Below are 22975 nucleotides of genomic sequence, written 5' to 3' on the forward strand. Positions count from 1 at the left end.
TGAAACATTAACAGCATAACACTTGCCTTTATTGGAGATTCTTCTTAGTGTATGGGAGACTGGAGGAGGAGAGAGAGAGAGAGTGGATTGTTTATAGTTTGGAAGGGGAATCCCCTTCCATCAACACCTCAAGTACCAATTGCTTCTCTGGGGCTGCTTGTCTTCTCTGTTTCTTAATGCCACTAGGACCACCTTGAGAGCCAATGGAGTCCTGTCTCGCAAAATAACTGTGGAGAGAGCTCTGTTTCTGGCGTCTCTTTAACACTTCCCTAAAAAGGCCCAAGACTTTGTCACTGTACATGTTGCCAATATGGCTTGCAACAACCTTGTTAGGGTGATGTTTCTCCATAAAGCTTTCCATCTTACCCCACATAGTAAAAATCTCTCTAATTTCTGAAGAAGGCACCTTCTTCCATCTCTCTTCCTCCTCCTCTGCAGCAAGATTCTGAGCTGCGATGTGTTGCTCTTCCTGCTGAAGCTCTTGCAGCTCCTCAGTGGTGAACTCTTCGTTGTGGTCTTCCACCAATTCTTCCACATCCTCCAAACTCACATCCAACCCCATGGAACTCCCCAGTGCCACAATTGTTTTTACAACAGACATAGGCTCATCAGGGTCAGTCCCAAACCCTTCAAAATCCCTCTTGTCGATACAATCTGGCCACAATTTTCTCCAGGCAGAGTTCAAAGTCCTGGTAGTCACTCCCTCCCAAGCCATACCTATAAGGGTTATGCAATGGAGGATGCTGAAGTGTTCTCTCCAAAATTCCCTCAGGGCCAAGTGAGTGTCTGTGATCACAGTCAAGCACCTGTGAAACTTTGCTTTTGTGTAGAGTTTTTTAAAGTTTGCAATGACCTGCTGGTCCATGGGCTGGAGGAGAGGAGTGGTATTCGGGGGCAAGAACTTTACTGTGATGAACCCAAACTCCTCAAAAATTAGGTCATCCAAGTTTGGAGGATGAGCAGGTGCATTGTCCATTACTAGCAGGCACTTGAGATCCAATTTCTTTTCCAGGAGATACTCCTTCACACTAGGGCCAAACACTTCATTGAACCACTCGACGAAAATTTCCCTCGTGACCCATGCCTTACTATATTAGATTTCCAAAACACACAATTTACTCTTCATAACATTGTTTTTCCTGAACACTCTGGGATTTTCTGAATGGTACACTAGTAATGGCTTCACTTTGAAATCCCCACTAGCATTAGCACAGAACATTAGCGTTAGTCTGTCTTTCATAGGCTTGTGTCCTGGCAGTAACTTTTCCTCTTGTGTAATGAAGGTCCTCTTTGGCATTTTTTTCCAAAAGAGGCCTGTTTCGTCACAATTGAACACTTGTTCAGGTTTCAGTCCTTCAGCCTCTATGTACTCCTGGAATTCATGCACATATTTTTCAGCCGCCTTGTGGTCCGAACTGGCAGCCTCACCATGCCTTACCACACTGTATGCCAGTACGGTTCTTAAATCTCTCAAACCAGCCTTTGCTGGCCTTAAATTCACTATCACCACCACTATTTGCAGGCAATTTCTTCACCAAATCTTCATGCAACTGCCTAGCCTTTCACAAATAATCGAAGTCATAAGAGTATCTCCTGCTAATTGTTTCTCATTTATCCACACCAATAATAACTTCTCAACCTCTTCCAGTACTGGTGATCTCATTTTTGTCAGCATAGTTACTCCCTTTGCAACAACAGCATCCTTGATTTCCTTTTTCTTGGCCACTATGGAACATAAGGTTGTGTAGGGTTTCTTATACATCCTGGACAGTTCAGCCACACTTGTACCACTTTCATATTGTTCCATGATGGTTTTCTTAAATTCAATCGTATTTCTCACCTTCTTTACCACAGGCTTGGCACTAGGAGCTTTCTTTGGAGCCATGGTAGCTTATTTAGTACTTGCAAGCACTAAAATAAATGGAATATTATGAAATATTTCGCTGGAGCATGTGAGGTAACCTTCGCTCACTGGTAAACAATGCCAGACTGGCTGCCGCCATGGCTCACGCCATGGGTACGCATCCCGGACAAACTACGACTCGCGAGTCAACCTATAAAAAGCGAGTCCATGTTTATACGAAAATACCCCTATGATTGGCGAAAATTACGATTGCCAAGAACTACGAAAAGCGAGGGACCACTGTACCTGTTTTTTGCCACAATAATGCTTATGCCACATGTGTATAATCACACTGTCACCACATACTGGGCAACAGAACGCCTGATTTCAACTCCAGGTTTTAGCGACATTATAGGTGTCAATCGTTTCCTGATACTGTTACGTATGTTACACTTTTCAGACAAAACCAGGCCTGACAGAACTGACAGGTTATATAAGATCAGAAATGTGTTTATGTACTTGAAACAAAAGTGCTGCATGTATTTTTATCCCTTCAGGAAGCTTGTTATTGATGAGTCCTTGATTTTATTTAAAGGAAGACTCTCATTCAGGCAATATATACCAAGCAAGAGGAAACGCTTTGGTATAAAGCTATTTGTACTGTGTGATTGCAGAAGTGGTCTAGTTTTGGATATCATTGTGTACACTGGCAGTAATACTTTGAGAGATACCATGAAGTTATTGGGTATCTCTGGTGATGTGGTTCGAACAATGATGGAACCATATCTTGGTAAGGGGCATATGTTATTTACTGATAACTGGTACACAAGCCCCTTACTCAGTGATTTCTTGCGAGTGAACTTGACAGACGTGTGTGGCACAGTGCGTGGTAATCGTAAACATATGCCAAGGTTCGATGCTGGCACTCGCAGAGGTGAGTTGCAAGCCTTTGCTGCCAATGACATCATGGCATTTCGGTGGCATGACAAACGTGATGTCACATTGTTGACATCAGTTCACCGAAAAGAAATGGCACACAGTGGCAGGCACAACAGACACACCAATGAACCCATTCTAAAGCCTGCAGCTGTCATGGACTACAACTTCAATATGCGCTTAGTAGACAAATGTGACATGCAGATTGGGTTTGCAGACTGTGTACGCAAGAGTTATAAGTGGTATATAAAACTTTTTTTCCCATCTTGTTGATATCTCTATGCTAAATGCTTATAACATATACAAATTGAAGACCAACAAAACACCAAAATATGGTGAATTTTGTTTGTCAGTAATCAGACAAATAATCGCAAAGTACCAAGGAGCAACACCTGCAATAGACCAGCGCCCACGAAATTGCCAACACACGTCATCTCGTTTCAGGCCTGGTGATCACTACCCCATACAACTGCCTCCTACTACTGCCAAGAAAAGTGCTCAGAAGAGGTGTTATGTATGTACACATACCACAAAACGCCCACAAACACGCAGAGACACTCGTTTTATGTGTGAGGAGTGTGAAGTGCCCCTCTGCATATACCCATGTTTCAAAGAGTTCCACAAGCTGCAGCAGTTCTAGGAACGTGTTTAGTGACTGTACATATGTATATATATTATGGAACAATAGTAATAAACATTGTTTTGTATTGTTTGTTTGTGTAAACAAACTGTATACACAAACTAATAGTGATAAAGTTTGTTCTGTTATTGTGTTGTAAACAATGAGTTTATATTTGAACAATGCACCTTACATTGGTCTCACAGGCCACATAAGTTACTTGGAAAATAAAAATATTGAAAAATGCAAGAAACCTTTGAATTAGAGTAAATAAAAGAATACCAGGTGGGCAGCAGTCGCTGCTGTTGCCGTACGCACGTCACTTTCTGCAAACTTTGCGGCTCTATATCTCGGTAAGTACTGATGGCAAAAATTTTCTTTTAGGCTTAAAACACTCAGAAAAATATTCCTAACATTTTCATAAGAATTTTTTTTTTTCGAATATTTAGCGACATAGAATGACAGTTTCAGAAAGGGGCCTGCGACAGTCAAAGGGTTAAGCTACAATCTCTTAGAACATTGTTTTCTCTCTGTCTCTCCGTGTGCAACCATGACTCACTGCTGCTGTCTTCCTGCCCAATTTTACCTCTAGAAGTGAAGTTACCAAGTGGCTCGCAGAATGGACCCAAGCAAGGTTAGCCCGGGGGAGTTGCGACTGATGGAATTTAGTTAACCCTTTGACTGTTTTGGTCATATATATACGTCTTACAAGCCACCGTTTTTGACGTATATATACTCAAATTCTAGCGGCTTCAAATCAAGCAGGAAAAAGCTGGTAAGCCCACATGTGAGAGAATGGGTCTGTGTGGTCAGTGTCCACCATATAAAAAAAAATCCTGCAGCACACAGTGCACGAGAGAAAAAAAACTGACTTTTTTTTTAAATGCCAACTTTGTGGTCTATTTTTGAATAGTATTTATGGTTTATTCTCGTTTTCTTGGTCTCATTTGATAGAATGGAAAACATATTATAAAAATAGAGGTGATTTTGATTGGTTTAACTATGAAAAGAACCTTGAAATGGAGCTCAAAGTAGGGGAAATGTTTGATTTTTGCTGATGTTCAAAAGTAAACAAATGATGTCATTTTCCAATAAATGTCCAAGTAGCCATTCTAATATGTAGTCATGAATGGGTTGACATTATTTATACAATTATTACAATATTGCAGTAGTCTGCATAACAGTAAATCTTCTATTTTTTGTTTGATTAAAAATTCAAAATAGAAAGCAAGAGTAATATCAGAGGGGCCTGGAGACATGACTGATGAACAAAGAAAATGTTATTTTAAAGCCAGGGATGTCTGCATTGTTCATTCTGGACCCTATTTTGAAATTGTCATATTTTTTAATTTTCGTGAAATTGGCCAAATTGCAAATTTCTGACCACGTTATTGGGTAGTTGAAATCGGTAAATGGGCAGTTTCTTGTACTCAATCAATAGAAAAAATGGAGTTCTAAAGAAATAGCTATGAGTTTGGTAGGATGGAACATTGGAATTAGCCAAAAATAGGGCTAAAAGTGGGCAAAATCGCCAATTCATAAATATCGCCAAGGTCACTAACTTCGCGAGAGCGTAATTCCATCAGTTTTCCATCAAATTTTGTTCTTTTGGTGTCATTACAATCGGGAAAAGATCCTCTATCATTTCATAAGAATTTTTTTTTTTTTTAAATTTGCGACACCAGGAGACACCTCAGGATTTGGGGTTGCGACATTCAAGGGGTTAAAGTCCACTAATCAAATGTAGCCATCTACCACTGATGTCAGATGTAACGGCTATTCAACATTCCTTCAATACTTGGAAGTTTTCTATCCCAAATAACCTGTATCACAAAGGTAGATACCATATACATTAACCCTTTGACTGTTTCCGACGTATAAATACGTCTTACGAGCCAATGTTTCTGACGTATTTATACGCACAAATTCTAGCGACTTCAAATCAAGCGCCAAAGGCCTGGTAGGCCTACACGAGAGAGAATGGGTCTCAGTGGTCGGTGTGTACCCTGTGAAAAAAATCTGGGACCCAGCGGTGCATTGTGGGAACGCCATGTTGTTAGTCCATTTTCACCATGCCTCTCGGTAAGAAGTTCCTCACTCCTCGGCGGATTGGAGGTCTTTTGTTCCCAAGTGATAGCTCTAACAGCGATGAAAATGTCAGTGAGAGTGAATTCCAGGGTTTTGAAGTGAGAGTTACCGGAAAAAGTGCCCAGGATAACGTAATTAGTGATGAAAACCCAGATGACCCACAACCTTCCACCTCTGGTGCTGTGCCGGCTTGTTCACGTTCGCCTGTACCAGGACAAAAGAGGAAACTATTTGGTCGTGTACAACACCCAGATGATAGCAGTGATAGTGATTTCAAGGTCATTGAAAGCAGTTCTAGTGAGAGTGAATATTCCCCAGTGAAGTGGCAGTATGTACGACATAGCATGCGGTCTGGTAGAGTTTCATATGTTGTTCCAAGGGGAAGGAGAAACTCTGGGAGCACATCCTGTGGCCCTACACCACGACCTGATAGTGAAGATGACGATATTGTAACGATGGGTATGAATGGTGACAGTGAGGGAGGAGGCAGTGGTGGTGATAGTGAGGGTGGCACAGCCCATGTGGCACCATCAGCGGGCCACACTACTACCCACGCTGCTGACGCAGCACAACAACCAGCCTCACCCTGCCCCACACTCCCACAACCTGCACCACCACAACCTGCACCACCACAACCTGCACAACCACAACCATGGTACAATATCCAGACCCCACCAGCAGACCGCATCTGGGATTGGCAAGACGGTGACGAGTTTGTTCCCAGTCCCCATGACTTTGATGAAACACAAAGTGGAATAAAGCCATCTTGTCCACTTGGGAACAATGCCAGTGAACTGGACTGCTTTGAGTTATTCTTCGATGAACCCCTGATGGACATCATTGTCAGGGAAACAAACACATACTGTGATTACACCATGGCAAATACAATTCTCTCACCAAAATCACGGCTACACAAGTGGAAGGAGACAACTGTGGCAGAGATGTATCTGTTTTTTGCCACAATAATGCTTATGCCACATGTGTATAAGCACACTGTCACCACATACTGGGCAACAGAACGCCTGATTTCAACTCCAGGTTTTAGCGACATTTTTTTTTATTATTATTATCACACAGGCCGATTCTCACCAAGGCAGGGTGGCCCGAAAAAGAAAAACTTTCATCATTCCCTCCATCACTGTCTTGCCAGAAGGGTGCTTTACACTACAGTTTTTAAACTGCAACATTAACACCCCTCCTTCAGAGTGCAGGCACTGTACTTCCCATCTCCAGGACTCAAGTCCGGCCTGCCGGTTTCCCTGAACCCCTTCATAAATGTTACTTTGCTCACACTCCAACAGCACGTCAAGTATTAAAAACCATTTGTCTCCATTCACTCCTATCAAACACACTCACGCATGCCTGCTGGAAGTCCAAGCCCCTCGCACACAAAACCTCCTTTACCCCCTCTCTCCAACCTTTCCTAGGCCGACCCCTACCCCGCCTTCCTTCCACTACAGACTGATACACTCTTGAAGTCATTGTTTCGCTCCATTCTCTCTACATGTCCGAACCACCTCAACAACCCTTCCTCAGCCCTCTGGACAACAGTTTTGGTAATCCCGCACCTCCTCCTAACTTCCAAACTACGAATTCTCTGCATTATATTCACACCACACACTGCCCTCAGACATGACATCTCCACTGCCTCCAGCCTTCTCCTCACTGCAACATTCATCACGCATGCTTCACACCCATATAAGAGCGTTGGTAAAACTATACTCTCATACATTCCCCTCTTTGCCTCCAAGGACAAAGTTCTTTGTCTCCACAGACTCCAAAGTGCACCACTCACTCTTTTCCCCTCATCAATTCTATGATTCACCTCATCTTTCATAGACCCATCCGCTGACACGTCCACTCCCAAATATCTGAATACATTCACCTCCTCCATACTCTCTCCCTCCAATCTGATATTCAATCTTTCATCACCTAATCTTTTTGTTATCCTCATAACCTTACTCTTTCCTGTATTCACCTTTAATTTTCTTCTTTTGCACACCCTACCAAATTCATCCACCAATCTCTGCAACTTCTCTTCAGAATCTCCCAAGAGCACAGTGTCATCAGCAAAGAGCAGCTGTGACAACTCCCACTTTGTGTGTGATTCTTTATCTTTTAACTCCACACCTCTTGCCAAGACCCTCGCATTTACTTCTCTTACAACCCCATCTATAAATATATTAAACAACCACGGTGACATCACACATCCTTGTCTAAGGCCTACTTTTACTGGGAAAAAATTTCCCTCTTTCCTACATACTCTTAACTTGAGCCTCACTATCCTCGTAAAAACTCTTCACTGCTTTCAGTAACCTACCTCCTACACCATACACTTGCAACATCTGCCACATTGCCCCCCTATCCACCCTGTCATACGCCTTTTCCAAATCCATAAATGCCACAAAGACCTCTTTAGCCTTATCTAAATACTGTTCACTTACATGTTTCACTGTAAACACCTGGTCCACACACCCCCTACCTTTCCTAAAGCCTCCTTGTTCATCTGCTATCCTATTCTCCGTCTTACTTTTAATTCTTTCAATAATAACTCTACCATACACTTTACCAGGTATACTCAGCAGACTTATCCCCCTATAATTTTTGCACTCTCTTTTATCCCCTTTGCCTTTATACAAAGGAACTATGCATGCTCTCTGCCAATCCCTAGGTACCTTACCCTCTTCCATACATTTATTAAATAATTGCACCAACCACTCCAAAACTATATCCCCACCTGCTTTTAACATTTCTATCTTTATCCCATCAATCCCGGCTGCCTTACCCCCTTTCATTTTACCTACTGCCTCACGAATTTCCCCCACACTCACAACTGGCTCTTCCTCGCTCCTACAAGATGTTATTCCTCCTTGTCCTATACACAAAATCACAGCTTCCCTATCTTCATCAACATTTAACAATTCCTCAAAATATTCCCTCCATCTTCCAAATACCTCTAACTCTCCATTTAATAACTCTCCTCTCCTATTTTTAACTGACAAATCCATTTGTTCTCTAGGCTTTCTTAACTTGTTAATCTCACTCCAAAACTTTTTCTTATTTTCAACAAAATTTGTTGATAACATCTCACCCACTCTCTCATTTGCTCTCTTTTTACATTGCTTCACCACTCTCTTAACCTCTCTCTTTTTCTCCATATACTCTTCCCTCCTTGCATCACTTCTACTTTGTAAAAACTTCTCATATGCTAACTTTTTCTCCCTTACTACTCTCTTTACATCATCATTCCACCAGTCGCTCCTCTTCCCTCCCGCACCCACTTTCCTGTAACCACAAACTTCTGCTGAACACTAACACTACATTTTTAAACCTACCCCATACCTCTTCGACCCCATTGCCTATGCTCTCATTAGCCCATCTATCCTCCAATAGCTGTTTATATCTTACCCTAACTGCCTCCTCTTTTAGTTTATAAACCTTCACCTCTCTCTTCCCTGATACTTCTATTCTCCTTGTATCCCATCTACCTTTTACTCTCAGTGTAACTACAACTAGAAAGTGATCTGATATATCTGTGGCCCCTCTATAAACATGTACATCCTGAAGTCTACTCAACAGTCTTTTATCTACCAATACATAATCCAACAAACTACTGTCATTTTGCCCTACATCATATCTTGTATACTTATTTATCCTCTTTTTCTTAAAATATGTATTACCTATAACTAAACCCCTTTCTATACAAAGTTCAATCAAAGGGCTCCCATTATCATTTACACCTGGCACCCCAAACTTACCTACCACACCCTCTCTAAAAGTTTCTCCTACTTTAGCATTCAGGTCCCCTACCACAATTACTCTCTCACTTGGTTCAAAGGCTCCTATACATTCACTTAACATCTCCCAAAATCTCTCTCTCTCCTCTGCATTCCTCTCTTCTCCAGGTGCATACACGCTTATTATGACCCACTTCTCGCATCCAACCTTTACTTTAATCCACATAATTCTTGAATTTACACATTCATATTCTCTTTTCTCCTTCCATAACTGATCATTCAACATTACTGCTACCCCTTCCTTTGCTCTAACTCTCTCAGATACTCCAGATTTAATCCCATTTATTTCCCCCCACTGAAACTCCCCTACCCCCTTCAGCTTTGTTTCGCTTAGGGCCAGGACATCCAACTTCTTTTCATTCATAACATCAGCAATCATCTGTTTCTTGTCATCCGCACTACATCCACGCACATTTAAGCATCCCAGTTTTATAAAGTTTTTCTTCTTCTCTTTTTCAGTAAATGTCTACAGGAGAAGGGGTTACTAGCCCATTGCTCCCGGCATTTTAGTCGCCTCATACGACACACATGGCTTATGGAGGAAAGATTCTTTTCCACTTCCCCATGGACAATAGAAGAAATAAAGAAGAACAAGAGCTATTTAGAAAAAGGAGAAAAACCTAGATGTATGTATATATATATGCATGTGCGTGTCTGTGAAGTGTGACCAAAGTGTAAGTAGGAGAAGCAAGATATCCCTGTTATCTAGCGTGTTTATGAGACAGAAAAAGAAAACAGCAATCCTACCATCATGCAAAACAGTTACAGGTTTCTGTTTCACAGTCATCTGGCAGGACGGTAGTACTTCCCTGGGTGGTTGCTGTCTACCAACCTACTACCTTTAGTGACATTATAGGTGTCAATCCTTTCCTGATACTGTTACGTATGTTGCACTTTTCAGACAAAACCAGGCCTGACAGAAGCGACAGGTTATATAAGATAAGAAATGTGTTTATGTACCTGAAACAAAAGTGCTGCATGTATTTTTATCCCTTCAGGAAGCTTGTTATTGATGAGTCCTTGATTTTATTCAAAGGAAGACTCTCATTCAAGCAATATATACCAAGCAAGAGGAAACGCTTTGGTATAAAGCTATTTGTACTGTGTGATTGCAGAAGTGGTCTAGTTTTGGATATAATTGTGTACACTGGCAGTAATACTTTGAGAGATACCATGAAATTATTGGGTATCTCTGGTGATGTGGTTCGAACAATGATGGAACCATATCTTGGTAAGGGGCATATGTTATTTACTGATAACTGGTACACAAGCCCCTTACTCAGTGATTTTTGCGAGTGAACTTGACAGACGTGTGTGGCACAGTGCGTGGTAATCGTAAACATATGCCAAGATTCAACGCTGGCACTCGCAGAGGTGAGGTGCAAGCCTTTGCTGCCAATGACATCATGGCATTTCGGTGGCATGACAAACGTTATGTCACATTGTTGACATCAGTTCACAGAAACGAAATGGTATCCAGTGGCAGGGACAACAGAGAGACCAATGAACCCATTCTAAAGCCTGCAGTTGTCATGGACTACAACCTCAATATGCGCTTAGTGGACAAATGTGACATGCAGATTGGGTTTGCAGACTGTGTACGCAAGAGTTATAAGTGGTATATAAAACTTTTTTTCCATCTTGTTGATATCTCTATGCTAAATGCTTATAACATATACAAGTTGAAGACCAACAAAACACCAAAATATGGTGAATTTTGCCTGTCAGTAATCAGACAAATAATTGCAAAGTACCAAGGAGCAACTCCTGCAACAGACCAGCGCCCACAGACGTCATCTCGTTTGAGGCCTGGTGATCACTACCCCATACAACTGTTTCCTACTACTGCCAAGAAAAATGCTCAGAAGAGGTGTTATGTATGTATGCATACCACAAAACGCCCACAAACACGCAGAGACACTCGTTTTATGTGTGAGGAGTGTGAAGTGCCCCTCTGCATATACCCATGTTTCAAAGAGTTCCACAAGCTGCAGCAGTTCTAGGAACGTGTTTAGTGACTGTACATATGTATATATATTATGGAACAATAGTAATAAACATTGTTTTGTATTGTTTGTTTGTGTAAACAAAGTGTATACACAAACTAATAGTGATAAAGTTTGTTCTGTTATTGTGCTGTAAACAATGTGTGTATATTTGAAGAATGCACCTTACATTGGTCTCACAGGCCACATAAGTTACCTGGAACAGAAAAATATTGAAAAATTCAAGAAACCTTTGAATTAGAGTAAATAAAAGAATACCGGGTGGGCGGCGGTCGCCGCTGTTGCCGTACGCACGTCACTTTCTGCAAACTTTGCGGCTCTATATCTCGGTAAGTACTGATGGCAAAAATTTTTTTTTAGGCTTAAAACACTACTAAAAATATTCCTAAAATTTTCATAAGAAAAAATAATTTTTTTTTTTCGAATATTTGGCGACATAGAATGACAGTTTCAGAGAGGGGCCTTAAACAGTCAAAGGGTTAAAAGAAAGAAAAAGAAAAAGGGGGGGGGGGAGCAAATGCCTTCAGTTCCCTCAAGCAGATTAGGCCTAGGGCTAAGAAATTAAAACTTCAACTTAAATTGCTAGTAATCGGTTGTCAATTTTTGTCCCTGTGCATGATCAAGACGTATTTGCATTTTTGTCTGCAAAGTTCCAGGTGTGATCCTGTATGCTGACAACCCAAAAGTGGGAAAAGTATACAGCATCATGAGGGCATACTAGTGACCCAGTGTTAGAGTAGGAACATTTTCCCCTGCAAGCTTCCTACAAGACCTGGCCACTATTAACACTGCCCTGGTACTGTAGATATAAAAACAATGCTTAGAGAAACAGAAATTAATAGCTAATAAAAATACATTCTACTGTATTAGGAGAAAAATAAAAAAAAATATATATAATTTACCTATGGCATGTTACATTTTAAACCTTTATATTTTGTTCATATTAGATAAAATAATATATATGTACTTTGTTTCTATAAAGTAAGGTTTACAATTGGTAAGGAAATGGTGGCATCATTGACATACTTTATAGAAAGCCACTGATTATGGAGATAATTTCAGGAAGCTTTAAAATAACTAATAACTTCTTATAACACATAACTGTACTTGGGAGTTTTAGTAAGACAATTCACTATAACATTTGCAGAGGTTATTAATGTTAATGTTACTGTCTTATGTTCTAAATACAAATGCAGATACTAATCTATATTTCAGTATTGCTGCACATGACATACAATAAACTAAAGGTCCAAGGAATACATAGTATTTCAAGGACAGTATCTCAAGGGTGACTTAGCATTATTACTATAGACATCATGGTGGCAAGTGATATATATCCTGAGGGGTATTTCTAATGGTTATAATTATAACCATAATTTTTAAAGGAGTGGACCAGTAAGCCAGTGGAAGGCCTCTGTCAGATGACTAAAAACTCCAGCTGTGGGTCATCATATGACTAAAAGCAAAGTAAACATCTTTATTTCTTTGTGTAGTATACAAAGTGTAAGTTACATGTAATAAAATATTGTTAAGCACAAAGAAAGACATTAGCATGCATGTGCATTTCAGGCAGCACCCACATCAGGAAACACCTGACCTGCTTCTTGACAAACCGTACGTAACCAAACCTAGGTGGCAAGTAATGAGGATTTAGTTAATACAGGTTGGCCATCATTAATTCGGCATCACTGGGACCTGTAGTGTACCGGATTAGCGAGTTTTCTGGATTACAGAGTGGCTAGGTGAGGATACACTTAATTAACCTATCAATATAAAGACTTTCTGCTACATCTTCCTCATTTTCATCACTGCTTTCTCTTCCACTGGGTCGCTGTTGTGAATTTACAACCATCAGCATAATTTCTGAGTCAGTAAAATGATGAAATTTGAGTCAGTATAATGATGAAGTTGGAAATTATGCTAGCCAAAATTAGTGCCAGATTACTGATGGAACCGGATAACTGATTGCTGGATTAGTGATAGCCGACCCGTAATGACTACTCCTTGGCAGGTTTTGACCACTAATTATACTATGAACCGTACAATATTAAGTTGGTTTTATTGTAAAGATATTTTGGTGTGCAAATGATCACAAGCATAACCTAACCCAAACTAAAATAACCTAATATAACTTAAACTTTACTCTGCCATCAACAGGTATGCATCTATTTACATCTGACAAGGGGTATAACACTACAATAATAGGCGATGACTGACTCCGACATACTGTGCAACCACAATAAACGCACTATTTTTGCTAATATCTTCCAAAATAAAAATTCTCACAAGAAATACTTATTCTATAGACCCATGGCTGTTTTCAAGAAGGCGCTGGACAGGCACCTAAAGTCAGTACCTGACCAGCCGGGCTGTGGTTCGTATGTTGAGTTGCGTGCAGCCAACAGTAATAGCCTGGTTGATCAGGCCCTGATCCACCACGAGGCCTGGTCACAGACCGGGCCGTGGGGGCGTTGATCCTTGAAACCCTCTCCAGGTATACATGCTGAACCTATTATAAAATGTAAACTACTGCCTGAGTTCCACAGATTTATCCTAGGGTTAAGTTTACAACCAAATAATAGGACTATCTACTGGAATCCAGATATTTCAACTGGATGCAAGTGGAATCATATATGTATATGGAGTTAGCACTTCATGTGAAATAGTTGTGCTTGTGTTCATTGTAGTATCAAGGGAATTAGGCAATAGTAAGTAAGTTTATTCAGGTATACACAAATACAGTTACACAGTACACAAATAACCCGCACATAAAAGAGAGAAGCTTACGACGACGTTTCGGTCCGACTTGGACCATTGACAAAGTCACACTAACAGAGATGGAGCAGGACGGCTATATATAGGCAGGAAGAGGTGGAGGTAGTAGTAGTAGTACAAGAAATGTATATAATACCGACAGGATGAAATGACACATGCACAACACCCTGGCATCCCCACCGTAGACGTTTCGCCATCCAGCCAGCCACTGGATGGCGAAACGTCCACAACAAAGACAACCAGACGCCGCACATGTGTCTTAATTTCATCAGTAGTTGTAGTAGAAGAAGAGGTAGTAGTAGTGGTAGAAGTGGGAAATAAGGAAGACGAGCCAGTCAAATACAAAGGAAGGGGAGCACTGCAAGAGAGCTAGAAACCCACAGAGGGAGAGCAAGCGCACCGAGGTGCGTGAAAGGGGAAGTGGTGAAATAAAATAAATGAAGAAGGAACAGAAACACGTGACAGGAGAGAGAAAGACAACCCAGAGAAGAAGAAGAAGAAGAAGAAGAAGAAGAAGAAGAAGAAGAAGAAGAAGAAGAAGATGAAGAAGATGAAGAAGATGAAGAAGAAGAAGAAGAAGAAGAAGAAGAAGAAGAAGAAGAAGAAGAAGAAGAAGAAGAAGAAGAAGAAGAAGAAGAAGAAGAAGAAGAAGAAGAAGAAGAAGAAGAAGAAGAAGAAGAAGAAGAAGAAGAAGAAGAAGAAGAAGAAGAAGAAGAAGAAGAAGAAGAAGAAGAAGAAGAAGAAGAAGAGGAAGAAGAAGAAGAAGAAGAAGAAGAAGAAGAAGAAGAAGAAGAAGAAGAAGAAGAAGAAGAAGAAGAAGAAGAAGAAGAAGAAGAAGAAGAAGAAGAAGAAGAAGAAGAAGAAGAAGAAGAAGAAGAAGAAGAAGAAGAAGAAGAAGAAGAAGAAGAAGAAGAAGAAGAAGAAGAAGAAGAAGAAGAAGAAGAAGAAGAAGAAGAAGAAGAAGAAGAAGAAGAAGAAGAAGAAGAAGAAGAAGAAGAAGAAGAAGAAGAAGAAATGAGGATTCAGGTTAAGTCACGGGTGTTCTGAAGTTTGGAGCATTTTACAATGTAGTGGGAGAGGAAGGCATCTACAGAGACGAAGCTAGGGCTAAGGTTCATACAAGGAAAGTTGTGTATTAGAGAGGATTCAACTAAACGGCGACTGTTCGAGTTGGAAGTAGGGAAGACAGTTTTAGCAGAAGACCAGTCAATAGGATGGCTATGATCTCTGACGTGACAGAAAAGAGCATTGTTAGTGTCGGCAAGCCTAACACTATTTTTGTGCTCCCTAAGTCTGTCAGAAAGAGATCGACCAGTTTCTCCGAAGTATTGAAGAGGACAGGAGGAGCAAGAAATAGAGTAGACACCAGGAACATCTGTAGAGGGAGGAGAGGTATGAACGAGATTAGTGCGAAGAGTGTTAGTCTGGTGGAAGGTAAGCTTGATGTCTAAGGGACGGAGAGAATTGTTGAGATTAGAAAGACCGGAAATGTAGGGAAGGCAGAGGATAGAAGAGTTCCCATGAGTAGAGAGTTTGGGAGAGAAGAAATTGCGTTTAGCACGTGAGAGGGCAGAGTCTATGAAATGGGAAGGGTAGCCAAGACGGGAGAACGAATTATGAAGAGTGGAAATTTCTGCTGGAAGGAACTTTGTCAATGGTCCAAGTCGGACCGAAACGTCGTCGTAAGCTTCTCTCTTTTATGTGCGGGTTATTTGTGTATCGTTCCAGTCACGGTATTGTGCCTTTTTGTTATTTATTTATGGACCCCGCAGTTAAGCGTCATATTCTCTCCAACTTTTTTAATGTTCTTCCCTCTTTTAAACCCCTCTTTCGATCTTATGAGGCTGCTCTTATTGCTACCCGGCGTCGTAAGAATCAGCTTCGCTTCCTACGTGACTGTCTTGCTGAACAAGTTCTGCCACCTTCCTTCTCCCACTTCCGGAAAACCAACCCACTGGGCACTCCCTTTCCTGATCATGCCCGTCTCCTACTTCAACAGCTCATTCTTTCTACTAAATCGCAGGTTGAAGATGCCTTCTTTACTCTCCGTCAACGTCAACGTGCTCTCTTTGCGGCTCTACCACAGGATCTCTGTAACCTTCTCTCTACCATTGCCTTTGACACTGCTCGCCTGAATGCACAAATTCATTCTTCCAAACTACAAAATAAACTTCAACGTCTCATCTCAGCTAGCCCTTGGTCTAAATTCTCCCTCACTGACTGTGTTACTAATCTGTCTTCTGTCTTACTCTCTCAATATGAGCTTGAACTTCTTGGTTTTGGTCTTTCCTTTGCCACTTCGCCTACTCCTCGCGCTGGTATTTCCCTAATTAGCTCTTTTGATTCCTTTCGTCAATCTCGATTCCGTAATCTTCCTGACTTGTCCACTTTTCGTGGTGCTCTCCTTCCTGCTCTTGTTAGTCTGTTTTCTAAGAATCACCACCTTCCACGCCGTTACCAACTTGCCCTTTCTTCTCTTAACCCTTTGACTGTCGAAGGGCCCAATCCTGAAGTTGCTCCTGGTGTCGCAAAATATTCGAAAAAAAAAAAAATTATTTTTTCTTATGAAATGATAGAGAATCTTTTCCCGATTGTAAAGACACCAAAAAAACGAAATTTGATGGAAAACTGACGGAATTACGCTCTCGCGAAGTTAGCGACTTCGGCGATATTTAAAAATCGGCAATTTCGCCCACTTTGAGCCCTATTTTCGGCTAATTCCGTTATTCCAGTCAACCAAACTCATAACTATTTCTTCAGAACTCTATTTTTTCTATCGATTGAGCACAAGAAACTGCCCATTTACCGATTTCAACTACCCAATAACATGGTCAGAAATTTGCAATTTGGCCAATTTCACGAAAATTAAAAAATACGACAATTTCAAAATAAGGTCCAGAATGAACAATGCAGACATTCCTGGCTCTAAAATAAGATTTTCTTTGTTCATCAGTCATGTCTCCAGGTCCCTGTGATATTACTCTTGCTTTTTATTTTGAAATTTTATTCAAACAAAAAATAGAAGATTTACTGTTATGCAGACTACTGCAATACTGTAATAATTGTAAAAATTACATCAACCCATTCATGACTGCGTATTAGAATGGCTATTTGGACATTTATTGGACAATGACATCATTTGTTTACTTTTGAACATCGGCAAAAATCAAACATTTCCTGTACTTTGTGCTCCATTTCCAGGTTCTTTTTATAGTAAAATTAATCAAAATCACCTCCATTTCTATAATATAGTTTCCATTCTATCAAATGAGACCATGAAAACGAGAATACAACCACAAATACTATACGAAAATAGACCACAAAGTCGGCATTTTAATTAAAAAAAACGGTCGGAGTTTTTTTTTTCTCATTATGCACTGCGTGCTCCAGGATTTTTTTTATGTGGTGCACACTGACCACACAGACCCATTCTCTCACATGTGGGCCTACTAGCTTTCTCCTGCCTGATTTGAAGCCGCTAGAATTTATGAGTATATATACGTCAAACACGGTACCTCACAAACGTATATATACGGCCGCGACAGTCAAAGGGTTAAATCTAACACTAACATTGTCATACTATCTTCTGACAAAGGTAATTCGGTAGTTATCCTTGATCGCGAGGATTACCTCCGTAAAGCTGATGTCTTGCTCTCTGACTCACGCACCTACACTCCTCTCATTTCCAACCCTCTTGATCGCATCAAGAGAACCTTCAACAAAAAACTAAGGACTCTCTCCGACCTCTGTCCTCCTGACTTTGACCTTGTTCAACGGTTTCGTGTCATCTGTCCCTCTCTTCCCTATTTCTATGGCCTTCCCAAAACTCATAAACCTGATATTCCTCTTCGTCCTATCATATCCTCTAGAGGTTCTGTCTCTTATTCTCTTGCTTCTTGGCTGGCCAAAACCCTCACTCCCTTTCTTGGTACTTTTTCTCCTGCCCACCTCTGTCACTCTCAAGACTTCATTGAACGGGTTCGCTCTCTCCCAACCTGTAAGATGCTTAGTCTTGACGTTGAGTCCCTCTTCACCAATGTCCCTCTTGATGATGTCCTTGATTTCCTTAGAGAGAAGGCCCATGAAGGGTTTCTTCATCTCCCTATCCCCACTGATGTCTTTCTTGATCTGATCCGCCTCTGTGTGGTCTCTAACTCCTTTTCCTTCCAAGGGAAATATTATTCTCAAACCTTCGGTGTCGCTATGGGCTCTCCTCTCTCTCCTGTCCTTGCTAATCTTTACATGGAATACTTCGAGACTGTTCTTCTTCCTACCCTCGATGTGCAACCTTCACTCTGGCTCCGCTATGTGGATGACATCTTTGCTCTGTGGCCTCATGACTCCAGTCTCTTCCAACCTTTTCTTGAAGCTCTTAACAATCTTGCCCCTTCCATTAAGTTTAAAGCTGAATGGGAATCTAATTCCTTACTTCCTTTCCTTGATGTCCATGTCCACCGCTCAGATACAGGTTTTTCCTTTTCCGTTTACCGTAAACCTATGCACAGTGGCATGTACATTCACTACTTTTCCTATCATGCTTCCCCTGTCAAGAAAAGTGTTCTTATCTCTCTCTTTCTCCGTGCCCTCCACATCTGTGATCCTCAGTTCCTTCCAGCAGAAATTTCCACTCTTCATAATTCATTCTCCCGTCTTGGCTACCCTTCCCATTTCATAGACTCTGCCCTCTCACGTGCTAAACGCAATTTCTTCTCTCCCAAACTCTCTACTCATGGGAACTCTTCTATCCTCTGCCTTCCCTACATTTCCGGTCTTTCTAATCTCAACAATTCTCTCCGTCCCTTAGACATCAAGCTTACCTTCCGCCAGACTAACACTCTTCGCACTAATCTCGTTCATACCTCTCCTCCCTCTACAGATGTTCCTGGTGTCTACTCTATTTCTTGCTCCTCCTGTCCTCTTCAATACTTCGGAGAAACTGGTCGATCTCTTTCTGACAGACTTAGGGAGCACAAAAATAGTGTTAGGCTTGCCAACACTTAACAATGCTCTTTTCTGTCACGTCAGAGATCATAGCCATCCTATTGACTGGTCTTCTGCTAAAACTGTCTTCCCTACTTCCAACTCGAACAGTCGCCGTTTAGTTGAATCCTCTCTAATACACAACTTTCCTTGTACGAACCTTAGCCCTGGCTTCATCTCTGTAGATGCCTTCCTCTCCCACTACAGTGGACCCCCGCATACCGGACGCATCGCATACCGTACAATCCGCATACCGGACGCTTTGATCGCAAAAATTTTGCCTCGCATACTGCCCAAAAACCCGCTCACCGCCCTTCGTCCGAGACGCGTCCAATGTGCGGCCTGAGCCACGCTCACATGTTCCGCCGGTGGCATTGTTTACCAGCCAGCCTCCGCGGTAACATCCAAGCATACAATCGGAACATTTCGTATTATTACAGTGTTTTTGGTGATTTTTTCTGGAAAATAAGTGACCATGGGCCCCAAGAAAGCTTCTAGTGCCAACCCTACAGCAATAAGGGTGAGAATTACTATGGAGATGAAGAAAAAGATCATTGATAAGTATGAAAGTGGAGTGCATGTCTCCGAGCTGGCCAGGTTGTATAATAAACCCCAATCAACCATCGCTACTATTGGTGGTACAGCTGCTGCTGCTGCTGTACCACCGTCAGCTGCTGCTGCACTGTCAGCTGCTGCTGCACTGTCAGCTGCTGCTGCTGTACCACCGTCAGCTGCTGCTGCTGCTGTAGTACCGTCTGCTGCTGCTGTAGCATCGTCTGCTGCTGCTGTAGCATCGTCTGCTGCTGCTGTAGCATCGTCTGCTGCTGCTGTAGCATCGTCTGCTGCTGCTGTAGCATCGTCTGTTGCTGCTGTAGCATCGTCTGTTGCTGCTGTACCACCGTCAGCTGCTGCTGCTGCTGTAGCATCGTCTGCTGCTGCTGCTGCTGTAGCATCGTCTGCTGCTGCTGTAACATCGTCAGTTGCTGCTGTAACATCGTCAGTTGCTGCTGTAGCATTGTCTGCTGCTGCTGTAGCATCGTCTGTTGCTGCTGTAGCATCGTCTGTTGCTGCTGCTGCTGTAGCATCGTCTGCTGCTGCTGTAACATCGTCAGTTGCTGCTGTAGCATCGTCTGCTGCTGCTGTAACATCGTCAGTTGCTGCTGTAGCATCGTCTGCTGCTGCTGTAGCATCGTCTGTTGCTGCTGTAGCATCGTCTGTTGCTGCTGTAGCATCGTCTGTTGCTGCTGTACCACCGTTGTTGGTGTGGCTTATTGAGAATACCAAGAAACAATTAACCCCAGAGGATTTTCCACCCAGGATAACCCAAAAAAGTCAGTGTCATCGAAGACTGTCTAACTTATTTCCATTGGGGTCCTTAATCTTGTCTCCCAGGATGCAACCCACACCAGTCGACTAACACCCAGGATGCAACCCACACCAGTCGACTAACACCCAGGTGAACAGGGAAAATGCCTGGAACTAGTGCTCATATTGGTGAATTTAAAGCCAGCAAAGGTTGGTTTGAGAGATTTAAGAATCGTAGTGACATACACAGTGTGATAAGGCCTGTTCTGGAAGAAAATACCAAACAGGACCTACAGTACTCAGGAGGAAAAGGCACTCCCAGGACACAGTGTCTCATCAGTCATTGCTGCATCTTCAATAAAGGTAAGTGTCATTTATTCTTCATTTAGCAGAGTAGTACATGCACAATATATATTGTGCATGTACTACTCTACTATTGTGCATGTATCCTTCTCTTTGTGTGTAGGAAAATGTATATTTCATGTGGTAAAATTTTTTTTTTCATACTTTTGGGTGTCTTGCACGGATTAATTTGATTTCCATTATTTCTTATGGGGAAAATTCATTCGCATACCGAACATTTCGCATAACAGCCAGCCCTCTTGCACGGATTAAGGTCGCTATGCGGGGGTCCACTGTACATTGTAAAATGCTCCAAACTTCAGAACACCCATGACTTAACCTGAATCCTCATTTTTTTTTTCTTCTTCTTCTTCCCCTTTCCTCTCTCCTTTTCTCCTCTGGGTTGTCTTTCTCTCTCCTGTCTCGTGTTTCTGTTCCTTCTTCATTTATTTTATTTCACCACTTCCCCTTTCACGCACCTCGGTGCGCTTGCTCTCCCTCTGTGGGTTTCTAGCTCTCTTGCAGTGCTCCCCTTCCTTTGTATTTGACTGGCTCGTCTTCCTTATTTCCCACTTCTACCACTACCACTACTACTACCTCTTCTTCTACTACAACTACTGATGAAATTAAGACATGTGCGGCGTCTGGTTGTCTTTGTTGTGGACGTTTCGCCATCCAGTGGCTGGCTGGATGGCGAAACGTCTACGGTGGGGATGCCAGGGTGTTGTGCATGTGTCATTTCATCCTGTCGGTATTATATACATTTCTTGTACTACTACTACTACTACTACCTCCACCTCTTCCTGCCTATATATAGCCGTCCTGCTCCATCTCTGTTTGTGTGACTTTGTCAATGGTCCAAGTCGGACCGAAACGTCGTCGTAAGCTTCTCTCTTTTATGTGCGGGTTATTTGTGTATCGTTCCAGTCACGGTATTGTGCCTTTTTGTTATTTATATATACAGTTACACAGATTATCAAACATAGCAGCATATGTGTCAAGTACCTAGGATAACCCAAGTGTCAGACAGTGACTTATTTCCAGTGAGGTCCTTTAATAGTAGTCATATTATGGGAAATTGGCCTGCGCTATATTACATTACTAACCTTTGGTGTTAATAATATGAATTAAATTTTCTAATCTAAACTAATTATCTACCAATCAATCAGTAAAGAAAATTCTTGAACAAACTGAAATATTGCCATACAACATTGTTTATAAGTTGTGTGTAACGTATGCCTGCATAATTAGTGGCTTTCTTTGGTGTCCTACTGTAATAGTACACTTATTATCGACATTATTTGTATGGCTCAGAGTATTATTATATTCATGGAGGAACACTTAACCTTTAAGAGGTTATACAGCACTAGGGAAAATTGGGAGGCAATCAGATTCAATCTAAAGAAAAGGATAACCTAACCTTGTTGGATCAAGAGCTCTTTGCCAGGTGCCAGGCACCTTCCTTGATGGGTTGCCTAAATAATTATTTAGCTTTAAGGGATATACACTCAAAACTTGGTTCTTATTAACCGCCAGTATATTTAATCTAACATATATACAGGTTATCTTTAATTTGTATTGCATATATTTATAATTACGGGAAGCGCCAAACCCGTAGGGGGGTCATACAGCTCCTAGGGAAATGGAAGGTATTCAGGCTCGACTCGGAGAAATTGTAACACAAGTCCAATTCCTTAAATCAAGCGCCCCTCACCAACATCAAGAAACCTCCTTTGAGAGGCTTGCACTGCATAAAAAAAAAAAAAAACTGATTGGGTCACATTGTTTATGTAGCAGTGTGGCAGGGAGCAGCCAACACCTTCAACAACAAACTCATGTTTCTGCTCCTCACCCACGTCACTCACCACTAAATATCATGGCTGCTGAAGCCCCCATGGCTCCGAAGAAAGGAGAGTACACCGGAGGTACTGACATCTTCTTATCTGTCGGCGCACCTCACAGAAAAAGTGGGTGTTAGGTGTGGATGTCAGCTGGTGGTGAGGGAAATATGGCACTCTCAGGTTGACGTTCAGCCGACCACTGTCCCGCCTTGTGTCCACCTTCCTGATTGGTCCTCCCCGCCTCCACAGGCCATTCTCCACCAATCAGCGGCAGCGTTGTGCGGCTATCGACGCCCCACATGATCAATATAGAGGCTCCGTGGCTAGCACGAGCCTCTCCCACTCTTAGCACTACACAATGTTAAATCAATTAAACGAGTTTAAAATTATAATTTCACTACTCACGAGATAAATGTCACTCACTTTCATTTTTTGGTGCAAAT

General features: G+C 41.8%; 1 protein-coding gene across 1 annotated transcript in view; it reads right to left on the reverse strand.

Annotated features, from left to right (window-relative positions):
* The window catches only part of LOC128692097 (V-type proton ATPase 16 kDa proteolipid subunit c), a 34464-nt gene extending 11723 nt beyond the window's left edge, over positions 1 to 22741 (reverse strand). Inside the window, exon 1 of the mRNA XM_053781088.2 lies at positions 22557 to 22741. Coding sequence (XP_053637063.1) covers positions 22557 to 22626 — 70 coding nt within the window. The 5' untranslated portion in view covers positions 22627 to 22741. The remainder of the gene's footprint in view (positions 1 to 22556) is intronic.
* Between the last annotated feature and the right edge of the window lie 234 nt (positions 22742 to 22975).

The sequence above is a fragment of the Cherax quadricarinatus genome, chromosome 15 (genome assembly GCF_038502225.1).
Source record: "Cherax quadricarinatus isolate ZL_2023a chromosome 15, ASM3850222v1, whole genome shotgun sequence".
In the NCBI taxonomy this organism is placed as follows: Eukaryota; Metazoa; Arthropoda; class Malacostraca; order Decapoda; family Parastacidae; genus Cherax; species Cherax quadricarinatus.